Source organism: Mercurialis annua, linkage group LG7, assembly GCF_937616625.2.
Source record: "Mercurialis annua linkage group LG7, ddMerAnnu1.2, whole genome shotgun sequence".
In the NCBI taxonomy this organism is placed as follows: Eukaryota; Viridiplantae; Streptophyta; class Magnoliopsida; order Malpighiales; family Euphorbiaceae; genus Mercurialis; species Mercurialis annua.
The window spans coordinates 9,888,069-9,910,430 of record NC_065576.1 but is presented as its reverse complement, the minus strand read 5'-3'; the positions used below and the strand labels follow the sequence as shown (position 1 = coordinate 9,910,430).

Genomic DNA, 22,362 nt, shown 5'->3' with positions numbered 1-22,362 from the left:
AATGAGTTGGACAACTACAATAGCTGAATTAGAAAAAAATTTCAGCTTAAATTTAATTTTAATTCATCTATTTTTTTTATCAGTCCAACCTTAACTTTCATTTTAATCCTAAATTTACAGTAAATTTACCAATATTTTTCATATCTCTAATTTTAAAAAAGAAAATCATCCTAGCCGGAGCTGGAGCCTACCAAACGATAGGGTAGTTCTGCCCTGACTACTCTGTGATTACTCGAGATGACTGGAAAAATTTGAGTAAAATTTGATCGCGGACTATTTGAGTTTGGTTGAGTTCAACTATGAGACTCATGTTGAGACTTGCGAGTTCAAATAAATCTAAACAAATTTTTTGTAAGGATAAAATAACTATTTATCCTTTTATTATATGAAATGAAATGATGAGTAATTAAAATATGTAACAAACAAGATATTTTCTACTCCATAATTATTTTATTTTCTTCAAAAAATATTCATTATTATATCCATTAGTATTAATCACCGTTTGATGATTGCTATATCTTTTATTGCCCAACAGGCTTAGGGTTATTCCTTCAAAACAAATATATAAATGTAATTTTCTTACTTGCACCCTAAGAATACAAGTTTATAATTAAAAAACAGGAGACAGAGACACAATATAAAATTATAAAGGGCAATTTAAAGGAGCCAAAAAAATCATATGTGTAGCAATGGTTTTGTTTTTTACTGAACTATCATCACCTTTTCCCTGTTTTAAAACAGATGATAAAGGCCTATATAAGAAGAGCAGACCTTTGCAAAAGAAACATTGCAGCCTTAAAAAAAACCCTTTTTTCATCTCTTTTGTTGTGTCACAAGCCAAGAAAAGAATCCATTATTGCTTTGAACTTTGAAGTGAAGTTCCTTTGTACCTTCTTGAGTGGGTCACAAGTCACTCAAATTTTTTGTTTTTGCCTTAAAATACACTAGATATTCATCTTTTCTGTTGTCTCTTTGCTATATTTTCTTGATATTTTTCCAACTTTCTTTGAAATATTCAAGAAACTCGCATGCATTTTTGAAAATTTTGATTTAAACCAATTTATAAGATGGGAGTTGGAGGTACTTTAGAGTATTTATCTGATTTAATGGGAAGTGGAGGCCATAAACACAGCAAAAAGAAGAAGCAATTACAGACAGTAGATCTCAAGGTTAGGATGGACTGTGATGGCTGTGAGCTTAAAGTCAAGAATACCCTTTCCTCCATGACTGGTAATTATATACATAACATGCCTGAAGTTATGATTTACTTGCATACATTATGAGGGTAAAATTGTACTTATTTATATGTTATTCTTGTTTTTGTAGGAGTTAAAAAGGTGGAGATAAACAGAAAACAGCAGAAGGTGAGTGTAACAGGATATGTGGAATCAAATAAGGTGTTAAAGAAGGCAAAATCAACAGGGAAAAAGGCTGAAATATGGCCATATGTGCCCTACAATTTAGTGGCACAACCCTACATGGCTCAAGCTTATGACAAGAAAGCCCCTCCTGGTTATGTGAGGAAGGTGGAGAATTACAATGCTACAAGTACTGGTACAGTTAGCAGTTATGAGGAGCCTTATGTCTCCATGTTCAGTGATGACAATCCTAATGCTTGTTCTATTATGTAATTAGTAATCATTTAGTAATTAATTAGTATAGAATATTAGTAACCATTTTAATTTCATAATTCTATGCCTGTCCTTCTCATGACAAGACATTCTTAGGGTTTTTGTTTTTCTATTTGGAGTTTTGTTAAGTGTTTGAAGATGGGTGAGATGATGAATAGTTTTCTGGTTCAGCTCTATTATTTTGTTCTTTTTTTTAATTATTAGTATTAAATTAATGGCCTACTCTCTTTTCTATTTTTCTGTTTTGTTATATTTTTTAGGTAATAGATTCAAATTCTTTTGACTTTTTGAATTTTGTTTGGCAAAAGAAATTTGTATATCAATGACATTTGCTTATTTGCTAAATATGTTATGATTTTTAATTTTTATGTTGGGTCCATCATCTTTTCAAGTTTCGCTAAATTTATATATCCGCAACTTATTTGAAATCGATGTGATGCAATGTTGTATGCGTCAAGTAGGCTAAATTTTTTACACATTACCATACAACACTGTGTCAGGTCAAATCCAACCGAGTTGTGGATACATTTGATAAAAATCGAAAAGACGGTGAACCAAATTGACAAAATAAAAAAATCATGATATATTTTGCAAATGAACGAAAATTGTAAATTAATTATTTTTCCGATTTTTTACTATTAATTTTTTTAATTAGACAAATATTATTTAAATTAAGAATTTTGATTTAATTTGAAAGAAATGAAAACCTTGACTTTTTTACTATTGTATTTATAAGAGATTGATGGATACTGATAATTAAAATGGAATCTATTTTAAACTAATCATGATTAATTCTTCACATAATCATTTCTCCGAACAATGTTAAACAAAAAAAGACTTGTAAATGGGTTTATGTTTGATAGAGAAATTAATTAATTAAGTTTGTTTACTTGAACAGTAAGAAATATAAATATTGTGGGTTGCTGTTATGAGGAACCTACACATTAACTCATTGAAATAATTATATTAGCGGTGCTTGAACTTTTTCGACTATGTTAATTCAGCATTTGAATTATTATTGTTGTTAGATTTAGCCATGTCTTTTTGCTTAAAGTGTATGCTATAAACAGCATTAGGTGACACAATGTTTTTGGGTATTAGTAGTTTAGCTTGCCATTCAGAAAAATAGATGATCAAATTATTGAGGATATGACATGTCTAGCAATGCCCTTTTTACAGGCAGAGTAAAACAAGAAAATACATCACAAGGGCTATCTTTGGAATCAATACTCTTTAGGTAGGTTATATTCATGAACACCACGACTCTACTAGATAATAATAAATAATGAATTTGGTCTGAAATAGGATATGAATTATACTATGAAATTGTCTAAATTGGAAGTTTTTAAAATTCATAATTTTTAAAGAGCAAATTATGCTGAGATCTCTAATATATATTATAATTAACAATATGATACTTTTTGTTTTAAAAGTCTATTTAATGGTCTCTCAATTTTAATTACGTTGCAATTAGGCTCATACGTTAATTTTGATACTTACTTTAAAACGATTTGGTATTCCATATTTAATTTCGTGAACGATTTGATCCCTCAATTTTAATTTAGTTAAACGATTTGGTACCGCACTTTTAAACGATTTGGTACCTCAATTTCAGTTCTGTTAAACGATTTGGTTCCCCAAATTAACAGAATAGTCTCTCAGTTAACGAAATTAAAACTGAAGAATTATTAAATAGACTTTTAAACAAGCGGTATCAAACTGTTAATTATGGTATATCTCAAAATCTCAGCGTAATTTATTCATTTTTAAATTTATAGCATGTGAAATTCATAAATCTATATATTCTATTAAATCTATAGAATATGAAATCACTGAATTTATCACCACTAAGTTATAGCTAAAATAATATTTATACTAGGGGACATTTAGCTAAGGTCATGGGATAAATTATTTTCACAAGTATAAAAAATCTATCTACCCAAATGATAAAAACACTCAATAAACAATATTTTTACAGTAAATAATTTTTAAAACAATCAATTATGGATATGGAAAATAATAAATTTTAGCTTTCATTTTTAAAAGGCGTAATTCTAAATGAAACTTTTTAGAGATAAGCGATTTCAAAATCACTCTATTCCCAAAAAAGCCTCGCTCGACTCTTTAATTACTTTTATCATATTCTCTTTTTATAAACGGTTCCAATTTTGTTATCATTCTTATGGTTCGCTTCTTTCACAATCAGCACGATTTTTTTGCAATTGGATTTCAAATTTTTGAAAAGAAAAAAAAATTCATATTACAATATAGCCGTTGAAGAGGAAAGAAAAAAAGCTATCATACCTCTCCTTTCTTTGGTTTTACCCGGACAATAACCAAACGTGAGAAGGGAATCTAAATTTTATTTGATGTAGAGGAAGCGTAAAAACATTGACTCCTAACACTATAATTTCCAAAATATCATATCTATACCTACTTATTTATTTTTTATTTTTTTGAATTGACTTGAATTATATACAGAATACACAATCCTGTTTTAGCACATTAGCTACAAAATTTATGTGTACTGCTGTGTGCTAAATAATTTGACAATAAAGACAGCAAATTTTGAAATTCCCAGCTCCAAGCAAGCAATAAGCAGTAGGGTATCATCTTAATCTGGATTTCTTTTCACTTTTGCTCAAAAAACTATAAAAAAACACCCATTTTCAGCTTGATCCACAGATTTAAAATTTAAGGAAAAGAATTTCAAAGTAATTGCACATAATTAGTAACAAGTTTCATTCAATACAAATAAAATGGTTCTTCTTTTCCAACATAACTACAACAATAATGGTAAACACATCCTAAAATGACCAAAATAAGAACAATTATCATGAGAAATAATCTTTCAAGTACGCATCATCCATATTTAGGGGTCTCCACCAAATCGAACCAACCGGAAAAATCAAATATAAAATAATTGGTTCAATTCATTTATTACACATTTTTTTAAAAATTCAGTTCGGTTTGGTTTTTAATTTTGAAAAACTATTAAAACCTAACTAGTATATATACAGTATACATTTTCTAAAAAAATGTTATGTGTTCAATTGGTTAAAGAATATGATATCATTTGATTACTAAATTTTTTTGTCTCTTAGCTTTTTTTAATTTTCTTTAAAAATAGATGAATTGCTCTTGTATTTTAATAAAACCAAACCAAACTTTACTTTTCTAATTTAATTCAATTTATATTGTCTTCGACAAAAAAAGAACAAAAAAAGGATGCAAGTTAATATATTAGCTTCTGAACCGACCGAAAAAACCGATTTATACAACCCTATCAATAATTGCCTTGCTCTCTAGTTGTTAAATTAAAGTAAGAGCATCACACAGGCATAATGAGTGTGTTTAGCTAACATAAGCTCCTACTAATAGTGACAGCAACTGGGAATGGGAAAACCATAAAATTCACAGTGACCAAGTTAACAAAATAGAAGAAGGTATTTTTTAGATGGTTTTATATCTGCCTTCTGAATTCCTAGTTAACAAGAAAAATTTATCAGACAAAATAAATATCAATTTCAAGCATCAGGAGACTTACCACATTGGACATTTTTATATCTGTCATCATATGAGCGTTAGTTTAACTTCCTATTTCCGGAGTAGATGCCAACGAAGTTGATATCATACACAAGAGTTGCATTTCCAGGAATATTGCAATCACCTAAATTATAAATAGCATGGGTGTCAGCATCGACGGACCTATACAGAAAGTATCGTAGGCAACTACTCACTTTATAAATTTAAATTGTTAAGTAATTCTATTACTATGTATGGGATTTGATTATGTGCATATTGCAAATATTTGATAGACCAAGATTTCAATCTTATATTTTTGAAAATCATAGTTTAGAATAGAAATCAATTTAGAATCTCACCTGAAAAGCATCCTGCAGGTTCTGGTCCATAGGCTAAATGTGGAGGAATCTTAAGCTTACGCTTTCCACCTATAAAAGAAAACCAGCAGGGTGACCTTGCCTTCACATATCGTTGCACAGTACTAGATTGCGAGAAACAACACTACATCTGGTGTCTTCAGAAACATACCTACTTGCATTGGTGGCACTCCTTCACCCCCAAAAATTCCTTGGTCTAATCCAGGAAGGACCTAAATCAATATCAATTATGTAAAAGATGTTTCATCAATATAAGTTAGAGTGAAAGAACAGAATACACAGTATTAATTCTCCATGTTTGTTCTGCTTGAAGAATAAAAGTTATATTTTCACTGTAATTTCATTCACTGTTCTTTATATGCTGAACTCTTCTCACCTTCAATCCCGTTTTGTCATAATAACATCACCAGTACCATCATTTTGAGTTAAACTATCTTGTACCGAAACTTCTACACTTTTACGTTCCGGAATTTCATTTATATTTCCGAGAACACTTCTAAAACTCTATATTCATAATTTTTTTATAAAAAATTTAGTTTCCTGTATAATCAATTTTTGTTTCAACATTTCTGTTTTCATGCTACCTAGGTTGGCAATTGGGATATTTTATAAAAAAATTAGTTTCCTGTATCATCAATTTTTGTTTCAACATTTCTGTTTTCATGCTACCTAGGTTGGCAATTGGGTTCCACATGTATTAGTTTCTCTATCAAAGATTGAATTTAATTGTCATTGAGGAGCAGCAACAGCACAATTAAGCGAGCGCCACTGTAAATGTAAGAGCCATACTCGATGCATTCAGGCTCTAGGACTCTAGGCGCAATAATCTGGATAAGAGAGAGCCCACATGGTCTACAAGCTACAAAAATGAAGTTAGCCTAACCATATTCAAAAAACTTAAGTTCTAGGTTCTTGGTAAAAGAACCTGGACGGCTAACTAGAATTTTACCCTATAATTGATTGTGTATGCACAATTTATTACTTCTAACCCCAGCAACCATTGTTGAAATCAGCTCTCATATTAATTGCAACTCACCAAGAAGCCAACTAGCCAACTACCACTGAGAAGGAAACTTGATCATGACGCCTAAAAGTTGAGTCTCCACATTCCTATGTATGTGCCTGGCCTTTTGCACTCAGGACTCTTATTGGCTCATATTGCATTTTGGAAGTAGAAGTGATAGTTCTGGTCAAAACTTGACCCCGTATCTTTCATCAAAATCAATAATGAAAATAAATTAGCAATCCTAATTTATTGAATCTAGAACCAATTTTCCCCAAGGCGCAAGAAGATTGCTAGAGAGTTGCATACTTGAGGAATTCATTAGCTAATAACAGGATGGGGAAATGAAAACAAGGAAGAGGTCAACTTTTCTTCATATCCTCAAATTCCAAAATCGTAACACAACGTAGAGATGGAGTCATCACTCAAATTAATTTTTTAGATATATGTTGGTTGCTACCGGTGTTTTGTTTCTCATTTTAACAAAGGCTAATTCTATCAATTGTATCTATTCTAACATTGAAGATACGATAAGCTAAGCATTTCTTCGAACTAACATAGGCTTCATTTGACATTTGATATAGCAACATGTGCAATTTGGTATGCACCGGAACAATATCATGTCAAGCAAACTACAAAATAAGACCGGTGGAGAATGAGATTTCCGTGCACACAACTCTATTGATATCAAAGCATTAGAGATATCAGAGATCTCTAGCAAGCGGTTTTAGTGGCTAAATTAGTACATAAATATGATTCAGGAAATAATAGAAATGCACAAGTGTAAATAAAGAAGTTATGTACCTTGCCGACGCCAATGCGCATGGTGAGAGGTCTGCCGCGTTTATAGCTGCTGTCAAAGACTATCCCATCTTCAAACCTTGCAGTATAATGAACCTATACAGGAAAGAAAAGGAAATAAAAACTCAATGTTAAGTTAATAAAATTTAATTAAATCGATGCCATCCTTATTTGACTCTGAAAATACAAATTTTAAGTCTAATCAATTTAAAAAGTTAAAATTCACTTATTTGATGCCAAAACACAAGTTTAAAAGCCGCATTAACCATTATATATAGAATAATTAGTAAGCTCAATATAATCAAAATTAATGAAATGCAATTGCTAAAATGATGAACTCACATTAATAAGCTCACCATAAGGAGCGTCCACACCAGAACCAACAGAAATATCACAAAACCCAAGTCCAGAGCGAACAAAATTGAAGTCACATAAAGGGTCTCCAACGGTAGCATAATACTCAATTCGAGTAGCATTAGCATCCATGGGTGTAAAAGCAAGGACTGAAGCAGCTAAAAGACCAATACCCACGTCGAATAACCGTTTCTTTGCAGTGGAAACTGGTTCGGACGAGAGCTTTGCATCTTTATTGTGGTGCGATAAACAAGAAAAACAAGAAAATGGTGATGAAGAAGCAGTGGGTTTTGATGGGAGAACTGGTTTGTTAATGGTGAAGAGAGTTTTAGGTGAAGGTGTAATGGATAAAACAGAGGGCGCCATTGAAGTGTAGAGAGTGGGTGGTTTTGAAAAGTGGTTAAATTATGAGGAAGATGATGATGATGATGATGATGATGGGATTGAAATTCATGAAATGGAAGGACTCTCATGCTGTGAATTTTGGGTCGTTGGATTTGGATAGCAGACAATTTTAGATTATAAATTATTGGATGAAGTATCAGTTTACCCCCTCTACTTACCCCAGAATATCAAAAACATCAAACTCAATGATTTTTTATAAACCAAGCCCGCAACTTGACAATTTTAGCACATTTAAACCCTTACATGTTTGTGAATATTTTGGGTAATAGACGCTCAGACTCAGATTATCCAAACTATTAAAATATAGTACTATCATTTTGGAGATTAAATTTTGTTTTCTTAATTAATTTTGGTTAATAAATGTTAATTTCTTTTTAATTTGGTTATCAAGCTTTTATTATATGTTCACTTGGGTTACCAAACTTTAATTGCATCCGAGTTTTACTTTTTTTTTTTTTTGCATAATTTAATCAAAATAATTCCTTATTAAATTGATATTATGCAAAAGTGATAAAGTTTTATGAAAATACAAAAAAAAAAAAATGATTGCCGAGTGTTAGAATCATGATGTCACGTCATCATTTTAATATAAAAACTTTTGTTGAAATTATTTTCAAATTTAATAATCAATATGGAAAAAATTAAAGTTGAGTCACCAAAATAAAATAGTTTGAATATTTTTAGTGTCTGTTACTCAATATATTTTACTGAGTAATGCTATATAACCCAACACTTTTAACCCATCTTTTTGTACCGCCTGACGTGGCAATTAAATAGTGAATTTATTAAATTCTGTTTTTTGAGATATACAATTTTGGGTAGGGATTAAACGAATGAAACTTTGCCATGTAAGGTGGGTTAAAAGAGTTGGTATAAAGTGTTGGGTTATAAAGCATTTTCCTATTTTACTACAGAGAAATCTTACTAAACATTTTGCAGACCAACATATTTATTTATAATTTAAACCAATTTTTTAAATTTTTATAACACTGTTTCTATTTTCATTTTTTGTTGTAATTCTATTTAATTTTTTCTAATCAATTTTAAGATCAAGGTAGTTCCCTTCCATAAATTAGACTCACTTTTGTTTTTATATGTCTCAACTTATAGTCTAGTTTCTTTCTAAAACATATCATTAAATAATTAAATTTCTATTTAATACTATACAATAATCAAATAAGGTCATTAATATAATAATGTGCGTCAATACAATTAGTAAAATTAGATACTTTAAATAATAATTACAGTAAAAGATAAAATAATAAAAAAATTAAATGTAATTTATTATTACAACTATATTAACTCAATAAGTTTAATTTGTGGGGGAGTCAAAATGAAGAGTTGTAAGGTGGAAGAAGAGAGTGAATATGATCCATTAATTTATACCATTTCCAAAACAAACTATTCCACTCCTCAAGCCTAAATATATGACCTTTTCTTCTTCCCTACCAGTAAATTATTCCAGTCAATATGATTATCACTCATTTAGAACAAGTAATTCATGAACAATTCTTATCTAATTCCGATCTATCGTAGATTTATCGGAAAAAAAATATTTACAATGATGTCGAATTAAATAAAAAAATTATGTTATTCATATTACTTCTTTTCTCTACTTGTGCAAATCTCTAATTCTCTCTAATTTACTACATTGTGTTGAGTTTTCTATTGTTTCTTTTTTCCATTGCTTGTAAAGATTAAAGGTTCATTTTGTATATTTCAAAAAGTTCTTCAAAAATAAATAGATAAATGGGTCGTGTAAAACTTCCAATAAAAAGAATAGAAAATAACACAAATCGACAAGTTACATTTTCAAAACGAAGAAATGGACTCATTAAAAAGGCGTATGAGCTCGCTGTTCTTTGTGATATTGATATTGCCCTTATCATGTTCTCTCCTTCTGGTCGTCTCAGTCATTTTTCCGGCAAGAGAAGGTCAATATAATTCTCCTTGTATTTATTTTTCTTAAATAATTATGATCTTTGAATCTAATTTAAGTATTTTCATTATATATAGGATCGAAGATGTAATTGCCAGATACATAAATTTGGCAGAACATGATCGAGGATGGTATGTCTTATTTATTTTTGCTTAACCAAATTATGCATTTTAATGATGTTTATCTAAAGAATTACTTGTGAATGTTTTTGCAGCGATGTTCAAAATCGAGAGGTACATCTTAATTGTGTTTAATTATATATTTCTATTTTAATAGATTAATTAAACAATTTGATGTTTTAATTTGTTTCCATATGAATAATTGCAGTATTTGTTCAACACCCTTAAGAAACTCAAGACTGAAACTGACATGGCCCTTCAAGCTGCCAAGTATATACATATCCATCATTCCATATTTCTTTAAATTTGTTTTTTTTTTTTGATAATTGGGGAGGGGAAGAGCTTGTGGGAGAATTCGAACCTGTAATTTTGACAATTTACTGTCCAGCGTTTATATCATTTGAGTCATAACTCATTGGTTATTATTTAAAAAATTTCCTTTATGTGTTAAGAAATTAATTGTTTTTTTTTCTCTTGTTATTAGCAGTCCTGATGCTGCAAAATCAAATGTGGAGGTAGAGACATAATTTGGTATTTTCTAAATTATAAATTTTTGATTCTGGGAATTTTTCTTGAAATATTTTGTTACTATATTATGCATGTTTATGTAGGAACTTCAGCAAGAAGTTTGTAATTTACAACATCAGGTTCAGATGGCTGAGGATCAATTAAGGTTAGAACAATCATATTTTAATACTATTTCTCAAAGCAATTTTATTTCATTCATATTAGTATGTCAACTTTAAAAAATAAAGAAGCATTTTTAGCCGCTTCTGATCACCGGAACCCTAATAAGGTCAAAATCAATATCTAAATTTTCTTAAATGGTTTGATATACAATAAGTGTATCACTGCGCATACAATTATCTTTTTTCTTTACGTATATATTTAAGTAAAAGGGGAGTTATATATTTTGTCTTTTAGCACATCGGTGACCGGAAACGGCTTAACGTATATATGACGTCTTTTAATTTGGATTATAGCCAATTCCTCTAATACATTATTTTTTTTCCTCTTATTTAAATTTGATAATAAAATTGAAGGATATATGAGCCTGACCCTCTAGGTTTGACATCAATGGGAGAACTTGAGTCATGTGAGAAGAACCTTTTGGATGTAATGGCACGTTTAGAAGATAGAAAGGTATTAAATAAAAACTAAAGTTATTAATACTGCATTTTCAATTATTTTATTTTTTTTAACGCTAATTTATTTAATTTGTTAAATTTATTGCAGAAATATCTTTTGACTAATCATGCATCTACCTATGATCCATCAACTGTACAGGTCATTAATTAACAATTTAATCTACTATTTCTTCTCTTGAAGAATAAAAATCAGAAAATTCTTAATTTGAAAAAAGTAAAAAAAGGAAGTACTTAAATTGAAATTATCATACATTGCAGATATACTTGGATACACAAGAAGGGATGCCCAATTTCCAAAATGAGATGGCAAATTGGTTGCCAGAAAATGGACAAAATTCAAATTCTGTAGGCCTAAAATCTGAATCTTCTTGTATTCCTATAAGGTACAAATGCAAATATAAACGTATTTATAGATAAATCTAAAATATAAAAAATAACACTTGAATTATATTTATTTAGATATATCAAGTTGCGCGCGCATAATTTAAATGGAAAACTTTTATTCGGATATGAATTACTTTAGATGGATTGAGCATAATGTAGTTTTTGAGCTGAAAATATGTGCAAGTAATGAATATAGGGTGGAGGTGAGTATTCGGCCGGTTTGGTGAAAATCAAACCGAACCGAATTAAATTAACTGATCGATTGAATAGTCAAAATTGAACTGACAATCTATAAACCGAATTAAGCAATCGATCGAAGAGTCAAACTGAACCGGCCGAAAGGATGCCCAAAAGGTCGGTATTCGGTCTGTTCGGTTAAAACCGATAAAAATTCAAAGAGAAATAAAAAAAATTATAATTTTCAGCTTATTTGGTCGGTGTAGTTAATTTGAAGCCAAATTCAAACCAAATTGATAACTGAATATCAACAATATCAGCATTTTTTCTCACCACCACGCCTGAAGTTAGTAAAAGTATTTCGATACACTTTGACGACTAAATGTTTTTTATTTTTTACTACTAACATTGTAATATATTTAAATTAGAAATTCACCCGAATTGTCCTACGTGGCAGCCGGATTTGCGATGTGTTATGAATTTAATTATTGTATGGGTAAATTGAAACAGTAATCAATCATCAACAACAATGTATAACGGGGGAAATGTAAATGTGGAAGGTTGCAGCAACAACCAAAATAATGAAAACATAGCATCTTGGAATCAAGCTTTCTCTTCATTCTCTTCAACTGAACTTCTTGCTGCCTTCATGCCTCCCAATTCATTTCCTCTAATGAAGGTTCTTTCTAATTCCTTATATATGCATAATCCTTAACTTATTAAAGCAATTATAACAAATACGCAGTCAGAATAATAGAAATAAATGCGTCGTGAAAATTGCAAAATTTAGCGTGTTTCGTAATTTTAACACGAACTTTTAATTTTGACAAAGTTGGACATTAACTTTTGAATTTTTGCAATTAAAAATACAAAGTAATTTTCTGTTAAAAAATTGCTGATTTAGATGCCGGAACAATGTATATTCTAGTATCCGCATCATCATTTTTGTAATAGAAAATTGTTCGGTGTTTCAAATTGCAAAAATAAAATAGTTCATTTAAATAAAAAATTGTGTTAAAATTGCAAAACATGCTAAACATCATGATTTTTAAAGCAATTGCGAATCATGTTATGAATCACATGTGCATCACGTAATGTGAAACTAGTGGAAATAAATACGTTGATGAATTAATTATTAAGGTATGTGCATGTGTTAGTTTAACTGATTTAACTCTAATATTTCAGTCCAAGATGGTTTAACAAATTTTATTAAAATCAAACCAAATAGATAACAAACCAGCAAATTTGATTTACTTTGATTTGATAATTTTTTTCCTCGAATTCACTTGTCAATTAAAAGTGAAACTATCTTTTTAACATTTTCTTGAATAAAAGAAAATTATGAAGAGAAAAATGAAAATAATATTCATAATGCTCGAATATCATGCTAAAAATTAATTTTTTTCCTTAAATTTCAACCAAGTCGCATCAATTTACAATCTTAAAAAATATAGATGATGATTTTTTTGCTTTCTCCAATCCCAATCTTACTTGGAAATAAAACAAAAATTAAATATGAAAAAAAAAATTTCTAAAAGATTTATGTTACTCTTTTTTTTATTAATCACTAAAAATGAAGAACGTTTGTAGAAAAAATTAAACTCACAATCTAACAACTTATCATTTATATCATTTGAGCTATTTATCTATGCATTTTCAACAATTTTTTTTCAAAATATTTATAAAATTTATCTATTTAAAATTTATAAATTTGTTTTCTATAATTTTTTTTCAATATAAAGTTTCTCAAGAACTAATTTTTAAAATAAAAAATTATTATTCAATATACGATATTTTTTTATTCTCTTTTTAGACTATATATTTGTATTGATACGTTCCATCTTGAAAAAACTCATTCGCTATTTTATTTATAGATGTCCTAAAATAATTATCCAAATTTAGAAAATCTAATACTTTTAGAGTTAATTTTTGTACATATACGTTGTATTCAAGAATACGTAAGCATATAAATTTAAATTAAAAACAAATACATGAATTATTATAAAATTAATAATATTGTTTTTTACTGTTTGGTCAGAAATATTTTCCATGGATGCAAAAGATTTTACAATAATTAGAAATTTTGTATGTAATTAAATATTTCTGTGTTGGCAGAATGATATTGAAGGTCCAAGTTTTACATCAATGTTGCAGCAACAGCAGCAGCAGCAAACAGAATGCCCACAACAAATGATTTCTAGCGGTGAAGATTCAAACTATGAGAGTTATGAAGGAAATAAGCTCTCACAGTTTAATGTTGAATCACACTTCCATAATGATTGTTGAAACTTAATATATAGTCTACTACTCTAATATATTTTATTACTTTTTCTACCCAAATACAATATGTGTCATTTCCTGAATTTTATAAGCTTATGATTTTTTCTATTAAATTTATTTAATAATTAGTACGAAACTTCCGTGTTACTTTGTGTTGATATTTTTCTAAAGGAAATAAATTCATTAAATAAAACTGACTTGAATATAAAATATTGACAAACAAATGATCATTTAGAAAAGTGAACGGCCGTTTATTTTGCCTTGAACAATCGTTCACTTGTTCGCTCAGTAGATTGTCTTAAAAACATAATGGTGTGATATTGCGCCTAAACAATTGTCTATGTGATCGTTCACTCTTGTTTTTATTGTACTTTGACTTTATTTTGACTTGACCTTGAGGAATAAAATGAACGAGATTGTTCACGATTACAATCAATTGTTCATTGTACAATTTTTCCAAAACAATTATTTTTCACACGTTAAATCAAGAAAGGTTAAACAATAAAAATGCAAATTAATAGTGTATATATCAAAATTAGGGTTAAAAAGACATATGGTCCATCAAATTTTTTAAACCATACTAATTTTATAAAATTAAAAATAAAGTAAGTAATTGAATGTACAAATAAATTATATAAAATTATGAAATTTACAAGTCTGCTAAGAATAAATTTGACATATAATTATAATAAATGAATGTAATTGTACTTATTTTTAAGAATAGTGCCTGACATTATTATACTAATTAGAAACTACTAAAAACATATTCTAATAGTGGATATTGCATAAAATGAAGAGCTAGAATAATATAAGGTGCAGCAATGTTCATCAAAGTGCACTAAATCACAATCACCGTTGATCTGATATATCCAGAAAAACCATTCAGATCACTCTCCCCTGATTAAATCGTAGCCCTTGAAAGTAAACGATAGCTCAACTAATTCATTTTCCCGCCAAAGCCAATAACAGAAACAGAAACAACATTCTCCTCTCCCTTCACATAACATACTCGTGTAACCGTCAATTTCCCATTTCCCCATGCTCACGCGCGTTATTTTGCACTCGCTACACCGCAAAGCCAGCTGTCACTGACTACAGTCAGCTTATAAATATCTCTCCGTACCTCAAATCCCCATTTCACTCTGTACACAGTTTATTTCATTCCTCTGATTCTCGCTCCAATGGCGACTTCATTTCTCTGTTTCTCAGCTCTCATAGCTATCTTCTCTCTTTTTCACGCAACCGCCGCTCTCAAAACAACCGTAACCGCCACCGCATCAACACTCTCACCGCTCTCACAACCACCGCTCACCTCATCGCAATCCCCACTCTCATCAACCTCACAAGACCTTCACGAGAACGCGTTCTTCTCACACGCAGCGCTTCTCGGTCCGATCCTCTCTCATCTCGGTTACAACGAGCTGGCTACCGCAGCGCCGTCGCTCTCCGTCGACATTTCCTCCACTTCCTCCTGGTCAGGTCCTTCCACACTCTTCGCCGCCTCCGATTCATCTCTCCACACCTGCGCGTCTTGCTCCGTTCAAAATCTCCTCCGTGAACACATCGTTCCCGGCCTCTACACCATCAACTACCTCCGCAAACTCGTTTTCGGTACTAAAATCGAAACGCTAAGCCCCGGCCGTTGCCTCACCGTCACCTCAACTTCGTTCCAAACCGGTAACAGCAGTAACACATCCTCCGTCGTTAAAGTCTTCATCGGCGGCGTAGAGATCACTCATCCAGATCTCTTCAACAACGGCTTGATCGTTATTCACGGCATCCAAGGCTATGTTGCTCCACTCTCGCCGTTCTCTTGCGACGTTGAACGGTTAAACTCGTTAACATTTCCGTTTCACAGCAACAACAACAACAACAACCAGCCGCCGCCGCAGCAAATGCAGACAGATCATTTCCCTCGTAACCTTAACCAGCCGCTGTTACCTCAGCCGGCTATAATGCGCTTGATGATACGCGACGCTATGCTAAGGCTCCGTAACAATGGATTCAGCGTTTTATCACTCGCTATGCGCGTGAAATACGCTGAGCTGGTGACGTTAACTAACATGACGATGTTTGCTCTTGACGATGCGTCGATATTTTCTGGATCTCACTCGTATATCAGCAGTATACGCTTCCATATTGTGCCTAACATGTATTTGACTTTTGCTGAGCTGGAGAAGCTTCCTATAGGGACTACCTTGCATACACTTGAACGAGGACAGTCTCTTGTGGTTACTAGCTCCGGTATCGGAAGTTTTACTCCGGCGGTGGTTGCTTTTCCGATGAGGATTAACTATGTGAGAGTTAAGGTGCCTGATTTGATTCGGAATTTGAAGATTGTTGTGCACAGTGTTTACTTGCCTTTTCCGAGGATTGATCCTGTGGCTGCTGCTTTTGATGGAATGCTGGGGATGCAATCTGACGGTGGAGGAACAGTTGATCAAGCAGCGGCGACAGCTGTGCCTGTGGGATCGGGATCTTGTGCTGCTGTTAACATGGATGAGAATGGAAACTGCACTACTGGTGCTCCTATTCCTTCTTTTGATCAGCAGTTTAAGACTACTGTGGATCTTGATGAATATCATGGCCTCTGAGCTAGGTATACTGACGGTTCACTAACTTCCTTTTTTGCTGATGATTGAGTGATGATGACGTGTCCTTTGATTTTGTTTTTGCATTTTCTTAAGTTTTGATTTCTGTTGTGAGATCAAAATGTTGGTTAATTAGTTTGATTTGAGTCAAAGTTGAGTAGTTGGTTGCTAGTACTGTTGTAAATATGATTCAGTAATGCAATGCTGTGTTAGGTTCTTTTGCAATCTGTTATGAATTTTGGTAGCGAGCAGTGCTGTTGTTTTTTGATTCAAAAATTGCAGTGGAACTTGTTTCTTAATTCTGTTCTTAAGTATATTTACTTGGTACTGTTATGATTGCTTAATTTCCTGCTTTATAATTCACTAATATGGCATGCAGTTTAACGATACTATCATCTGCATAGGTTCTTTAGCAAAATGAAATATCCTTTGGTATTGGGTGTATATTTCTCATTTTGGTTGTTTTATCATGTTTAAACCAGTTTTCTTTTAAAGTTTACTGGACTGAATCAACATTTTCATCTAATACGATGCTAGCCCGTGATTAACCTGAATTAATTATCTAAAAACTTTGGAATAGTAAAGAGAAAAAGGATGAATTCGTAATCCATACTGGCAAACTCAAGAGGCCCTTTTAGATTGCATTTCCAGGGCCAAGTGATAAAGCTGGCCTGAACGAAATTCTAGGGAGCTTGATGGGCCTGTCTGTCCATTTCAATTCATTATCATAGATGAAGGAAAGTGTTTCCAATTGTTCTAGTCCCACTCATTTAGCTGGTGTTGGTTAATGCTATTAAATGTTTAGCTATATATGTATTCACTATTCAGCAGGTGAAACACTAGCATAAATTGCTAACTAACTGAGGTTTTAGGCCTCAAATTCAAATATTGTCATGTAAATGTATATCAGAGTTCATCTCACTTGCAACATAGTTAAACTATCAATTTGATTGTCAATAGCGCAGTTTGTTCAGTTAGTTTATTGAGAGATCATAAAATTTAAAATCATCTTCAATTAGTGCTTATTAATGTAGTGCCACAAATTGATCAACACCTTTCTTGCAAAACCACACCTCAAGCTAGTGATAGATTTTAAAAATCACAAATTATGTTGCCAATGTCTTGTTTACCCTTCGTCCAATTCTCAAGTCAAAACCAACCAACGCTTCCAATACTATCATTTATAGGCCAACATGGGAGAAATTCTTGGGTGAACTGGGTTCGCCACATCATTTTATGGACTTTCCATTAAAATACTAACATGTGTCAAAGTTATTTAAAAGTAATTACTTTTACTTTAAGAGAGAGAATACACCTAACTATAGTTAACTCTCTACATTTAATGATTAAGAAAAAGACTTTAATGATGTAACTCAATCACCTGCAATTTTTTGAATTCTTTATAAAATAACAATTGTAACCACGTATAAAATTAAAAGTAATTATTTTTTTCTTTTGACATATATTATATTACTTAAACATTAATATAAAATTTATGTAATGTTTTGGGACAGAATACTTACTTTTATAAATTGCCATTTTTAAATTCCTATATTATAAATAAATGTTAAATTATATACACAAATATATTAAATAATTGTTTTTAGGTTAGAATCAATTTTTTTAAGAACAAAAAAGTGACAATAAATTAAATAGATTATTTTTATGCAGTTGAATAAAACAAAATGGCATAGAGGTGAAAAATAATAATCTAAGTCAAGAATAATTGTGTCTTTTAAAGAATAATCTACAAACATGAAGTCTAAAAATGTAACTCTAGCAAAAATTAAATAATGCTCAATTAAATAGCATTCCAACAAAAATAAGATATAGTATCAGATATCTAAATAAAATTGTATAAATCAAATGTTTAATAATTCTTTTTCTATCAAATAAAAATCATAAATTATTCATTCAAAAACTATTTATGGCTGATGTCTTGAATTGTTTGAACCCTGCCAAAAATACAATTTCATGTTGATTAGCTATCAAAATCACAATTAATTAAATTAAAAAAAATTCAATTAAGTAGATTAATAAATACCTCATGTTGATCTTTCATCATATCAAAATCTTGCAACATAGCGGTAAATGGTACATTTGAAAAATCAATATTACAGTAGGACGTTGACGTTGAAATCTGTAATAATTAAAAGAATTATTCTCTATAAATAATTTTAAATTTAGTAAAAAAAATTAAATTTAAAACAAAGTATTAAGAAATACCTGAAATGGTGCCGAAGAGGTATATATCGGATGAAACGATGGTCTGCATTCTAGACCCGAATTGGCCTATACATCAATATATATTCATCAACATCAACTAAAAAAATTTATTCTATGAAAAATCACTGTTGTATTGAATTATACAAACCATAGCCATGTATAACTTACAAATACTCCAGAAGAATTTGAAATGTGTGCAGGAGTTTGGCTTGTAATTTGACTAGATAGTTGTTGTTTTTGTCCTGTATATAATAAAAATAAAAACTTAATTGAACACTTCACTAATAAATAAACACACACATATACATACTGTTAACATGTACATATATTGTAGATATAAATATAAATTGTGCATGGCAATGGAAATATGCACCTGATTCCAAATAAAAATAATTTAAAATTGTTACTTACTTTTTGCAGTCTCTTTTCTTTTTTCATTTGATTTTCTTCTTTGTGTATTTTCTAGATGCCCTTTGAGCCTAGAATTAGAAACTCCTTTAGGCTTAATTTGAGGAGGATCCAAAATATAATCATTATTTTCCTCTATAACATCCTTATTAATTGTGTCATTATCGTTCCGTCCGCTTCCACCCTCACATGTACTTGAATTCTTCGAAAATTCCCTAAGTGCATTATATGCATTATCCAAATGTTGCCAAAGAATTTGTCTCCCCTCTTGATGTCCTTGACTCATTATTATGAGATCATATGCATATTGCATGGTTCGACTACGGTAAGAACTATTAGGCTCACTGGAAACTCCCAATGAAGTGACATTTTGATTAAATGTATGAATTCTCTTTTTTGCATCTTTGGACCATCTTGTCAAAATATATCGATCCGGAATTTTAGATACATTTTTAAAATTGAGAACCACCAATGCATGAGCACATAAGATTCCAAGAGTGTTAAATTTATTACAAGAACATTGAACCTCCATTGTTGAGACATCAAGTTGAACTTGTATTATCTTTGATTCTCTTCCTTGCATCATTAAGTCAAATCTAAATAAATCCCCACCACAAGTAAATTCTTCAAAATTAGAGGAACCACATCCATCTAGATATTCCTTCTCAAATAGTTTATATATCTTATGAGTGTAAACTTCAGCAGCGTGCTTCAAAAGCTTACTATGCTTGACCACACAAGTTGGTGTTTTTTGATGGCAGTTGTAATCCTCCACAGCTTCATTTTTACGCCACCTTATAACCAACTTTTGAAATTCAACCACGAACTCTGTGAGAGAAGTAGTTTTCTTAGTCATTCCATTCAACACATTATTGGTACTCTCACTCCTTTGAGAAGCCTTAATTCCACCATCAAATACATCCTTGTTAAGAGCCGTGGACCACTTTTTCCGAATTTTATACAAATTATTGAGCCAGCTGTGCTCACCATTAGTATAATCTGAAACCATTTTAGCCCAAACTTCTTCAAATTCTACTTCTGAATCACACTCATGCATACATTTATGAAACAAATTTTGAAACACTTTGTTAGAATTCAAACTGCCTAAATATGAGGTTGCATTCTTACAAATGTGCCACATACATAAACGATGACGCGAGTCGGGAAAAATAGATGCAATTGCATTTCCCATCGCTTTATCTTGATCAGTGATTATAGTTTTTGGTTGTTGGCCTCCCATTGACTCTAAAAACGTACTAAAGAGCCATTCAAAGGACTTGGTAGTTTCATCTGAAAGAAATGCACATCCAAACATGATATTTTGCCAATGATGATTTACCCCCACAAATGGTGCACATATTAGATTATATCTATTCGTGCGATAAGTAGTATCAAAAATAACCACATCTCCAAAGCAATCATAGTCAATTTTTGATCTGCCATCCCTCCAAAAGAAATTAGTCATCCTTCCATTAGTATCAAGTTGCACATCCCAGTAATACATACCTCCTTCTTCATGACTTCTAGTCTTAAAAAGATTAACCAAACTCTGAGAATCTCCAACCTCTATTAACTTCAATCTTTCCGCATTAACAAAATTATAACAATCTTTCTTTGTGAATCCTAAATTTTCAGGACCACCACTTTCTTCAGCCATATACGAGAATGCATCAATTGCTCTAATTCCCACATTCATCATAGACTTAAGAACCTTGCCTTTTGAACCAGTAACTGTTCGCACACTTCGGAGTAAATGTCTTTCTTCTGGTGTTGCAAAAGAATGATTATGTTCATCAACAAAACATATTACCTTCCATTGTTCTTGTTCATCAACAACAAAACGAATCATCGCTTTGCATCCCGTTCTACCATCTAACCTATTGAAAGATACCTCACCTGATACCTCATCATTCTTGTATCCATGCTTTGAACAATAATACTCTTTTGTTCTAATTTTTTTAGTGCCCGCATAATATGCTTGTTTTCCCTTTCTAATGCTAAATCCTTTACAAAACCCATAATCACAATACAACTCGTAGGCCTCTGTTTCGCTGCTCACAATTTGACCCAATAATGTATCATCTTTTAGAGTTTCATAATTTTTATCGATTTCTATCACATTAGGAACATTCCCATCATTAAAAATATCTTCACCATTTTCTGAACATGTAACTTCATCACTGTCAAATTCAAAAAAAATCCATATCTACATTTATATCATAGAATTAACTAGGAAAGACAATTAAACAATTACAGTATCATGACTTACATTTTTTTTTAATTTGAATAAATTTGAGGTGAATTAAACAAATTGTTAAAGAAGTGGAGATAAAATGTTATTACCTGAGCATAATAATTGAAGTTGTAGTGCTGGGACAAAATTTGTTCTTGAATTGTAATCTTCTAATTACCTACAATTCATCAAATAGTAAGTATAATTTAATATTAAATTGTAGCAAATTACTAATAGATAATGCAAGAAATTGTCAATACCTTTATATGAGAGTGAATTTTGCCGTAGTGAAGTGCAATGATAAAGAATTAGAGAATTTGCAGGTGATTGAATTTTATCATTAAAGTCTTTTGGTGTTCCTTAAATTCTTTGATTAAATAAAATATTTATTTATTTGCAGTGTTAATAATTTTTTTACTTTTGAAAATTCTCTTAATCATTAAATGTAGAGAGTTAACTATAGTTAGGTGTATTCTCTCTCTTAAAGTAAAAGTAATTACTTTTAAATGACTTTGACACATGTTAGTATTTTAATGGAAAGTCCATAAAATGACGTGGCGAACCCAGTTCACCCAAGAATTTCTCCCAACATGGGTGATTTTCCATTTAATTTCACAACGTTACAAATAGGACCAGTTCATTGACTTGGAAAAGTATAGTCTGCGTATTTTAATTGCAGGGGCCAAAAACTACATTAACTTTGACTTTCCACAATTCTAGTTGATGAAAGAAAAATAATACTACTTCACTACTAGAATTTA

The 22,362-nt window shown here is 30.9% G+C and overlaps 5 protein-coding genes across 7 annotated transcripts; 3 read left to right on the top strand and 2 right to left on the bottom strand.

Annotated features, from left to right (window-relative positions):
- Positions 1-711: 711 nt before the first annotated feature.
- LOC126654767 (heavy metal-associated isoprenylated plant protein 23) lies at positions 712-1,807 on the top strand. The gene is made up of 2 exons (XM_050348740.2): positions 712-1,230; positions 1,327-1,807. Exons 1-2 carry the CDS (start codon positions 1,068-1,070, stop codon positions 1,629-1,631), a joined length of 468 nt encoding a protein of 155 aa, XP_050204697.1. The 5' UTR covers positions 712-1,067; the 3' UTR covers positions 1,632-1,807.
- Positions 1,808-4,041: 2,234 nt separating this feature from the next.
- Positions 4,042-8,135, bottom strand: LOC126657693 (photosynthetic NDH subunit of lumenal location 4, chloroplastic). 2 transcript variants are annotated; one of them, XM_050352430.2, is made up of 6 exons: positions 7,680-8,134; positions 7,341-7,433; positions 5,685-5,745; positions 5,516-5,584; positions 5,179-5,301; positions 4,042-4,280 (listed from the first exon to the last, which is right to left on the bottom strand). In XM_050352430.2, exons 1-5 carry the CDS (start codon positions 8,055-8,057, stop codon positions 5,216-5,218), a joined length of 687 nt encoding a protein of 228 aa, XP_050208387.1. In that variant the 5' UTR covers positions 8,058-8,134; the 3' UTR covers positions 4,042-4,280; positions 5,179-5,215. The 2 variants fall into 2 exon arrangements, with proteins under 2 accessions (XP_050208387.1, XP_050208388.1); XM_050352431.2 differs by lacking the exon at positions 4,042-4,280 and adding an exon at positions 4,848-5,021 and having other exon boundaries at positions 7,680-8,135.
- Positions 8,136-9,500: 1,365 nt separating this feature from the next.
- LOC126655102 (agamous-like MADS-box protein AGL104) lies at positions 9,501-14,250 on the top strand. Of its 2 annotated transcripts, none has more exons than XM_050349100.2 (11): positions 9,501-10,030; positions 10,113-10,166; positions 10,250-10,268; positions 10,363-10,424; positions 10,639-10,669; positions 10,766-10,827; positions 11,198-11,297; positions 11,391-11,441; positions 11,561-11,685; positions 12,374-12,542; positions 13,979-14,250. In XM_050349100.2, exons 1-11 carry the CDS (start codon positions 9,846-9,848, stop codon positions 14,147-14,149), a joined length of 1,029 nt encoding a protein of 342 aa, XP_050205057.1. In that variant the 5' UTR covers positions 9,501-9,845; the 3' UTR covers positions 14,150-14,250. The 2 variants fall into 2 exon arrangements, with proteins under 2 accessions (XP_050205057.1, XP_050205058.1); XM_050349101.2 differs by having other exon boundaries at positions 9,503-10,030; positions 10,642-10,669.
- A 1,020-nt stretch (positions 14,251-15,270) lies between these two features.
- LOC126654549 (fasciclin-like arabinogalactan protein 21) lies at positions 15,271-17,033 on the top strand. Its single transcript, XM_050348453.2, has one exon. It carries the CDS (start codon positions 15,325-15,327, stop codon positions 16,735-16,737), a length of 1,413 nt encoding a protein of 470 aa, XP_050204410.1. The 5' UTR covers positions 15,271-15,324; the 3' UTR covers positions 16,738-17,033.
- Positions 17,034-18,659: 1,626 nt separating this feature from the next.
- Positions 18,660-22,207, bottom strand: LOC126656753 (protein FAR1-RELATED SEQUENCE 5-like). Its single transcript, XM_050351355.2, has 8 exons — positions 22,165-22,207; positions 21,833-21,960; positions 21,712-21,779; positions 19,372-21,548; positions 19,129-19,202; positions 18,961-19,026; positions 18,779-18,874; positions 18,660-18,689 (listed from the first exon to the last, which is right to left on the bottom strand). The coding sequence occupies exons 1-8, from the start codon at positions 22,205-22,207 to the stop codon at positions 18,660-18,662; spliced, it is 2,682 nt and encodes an 893-aa protein (XP_050207312.2).
- Positions 22,208-22,362: the final 155 nt, after the last annotated feature.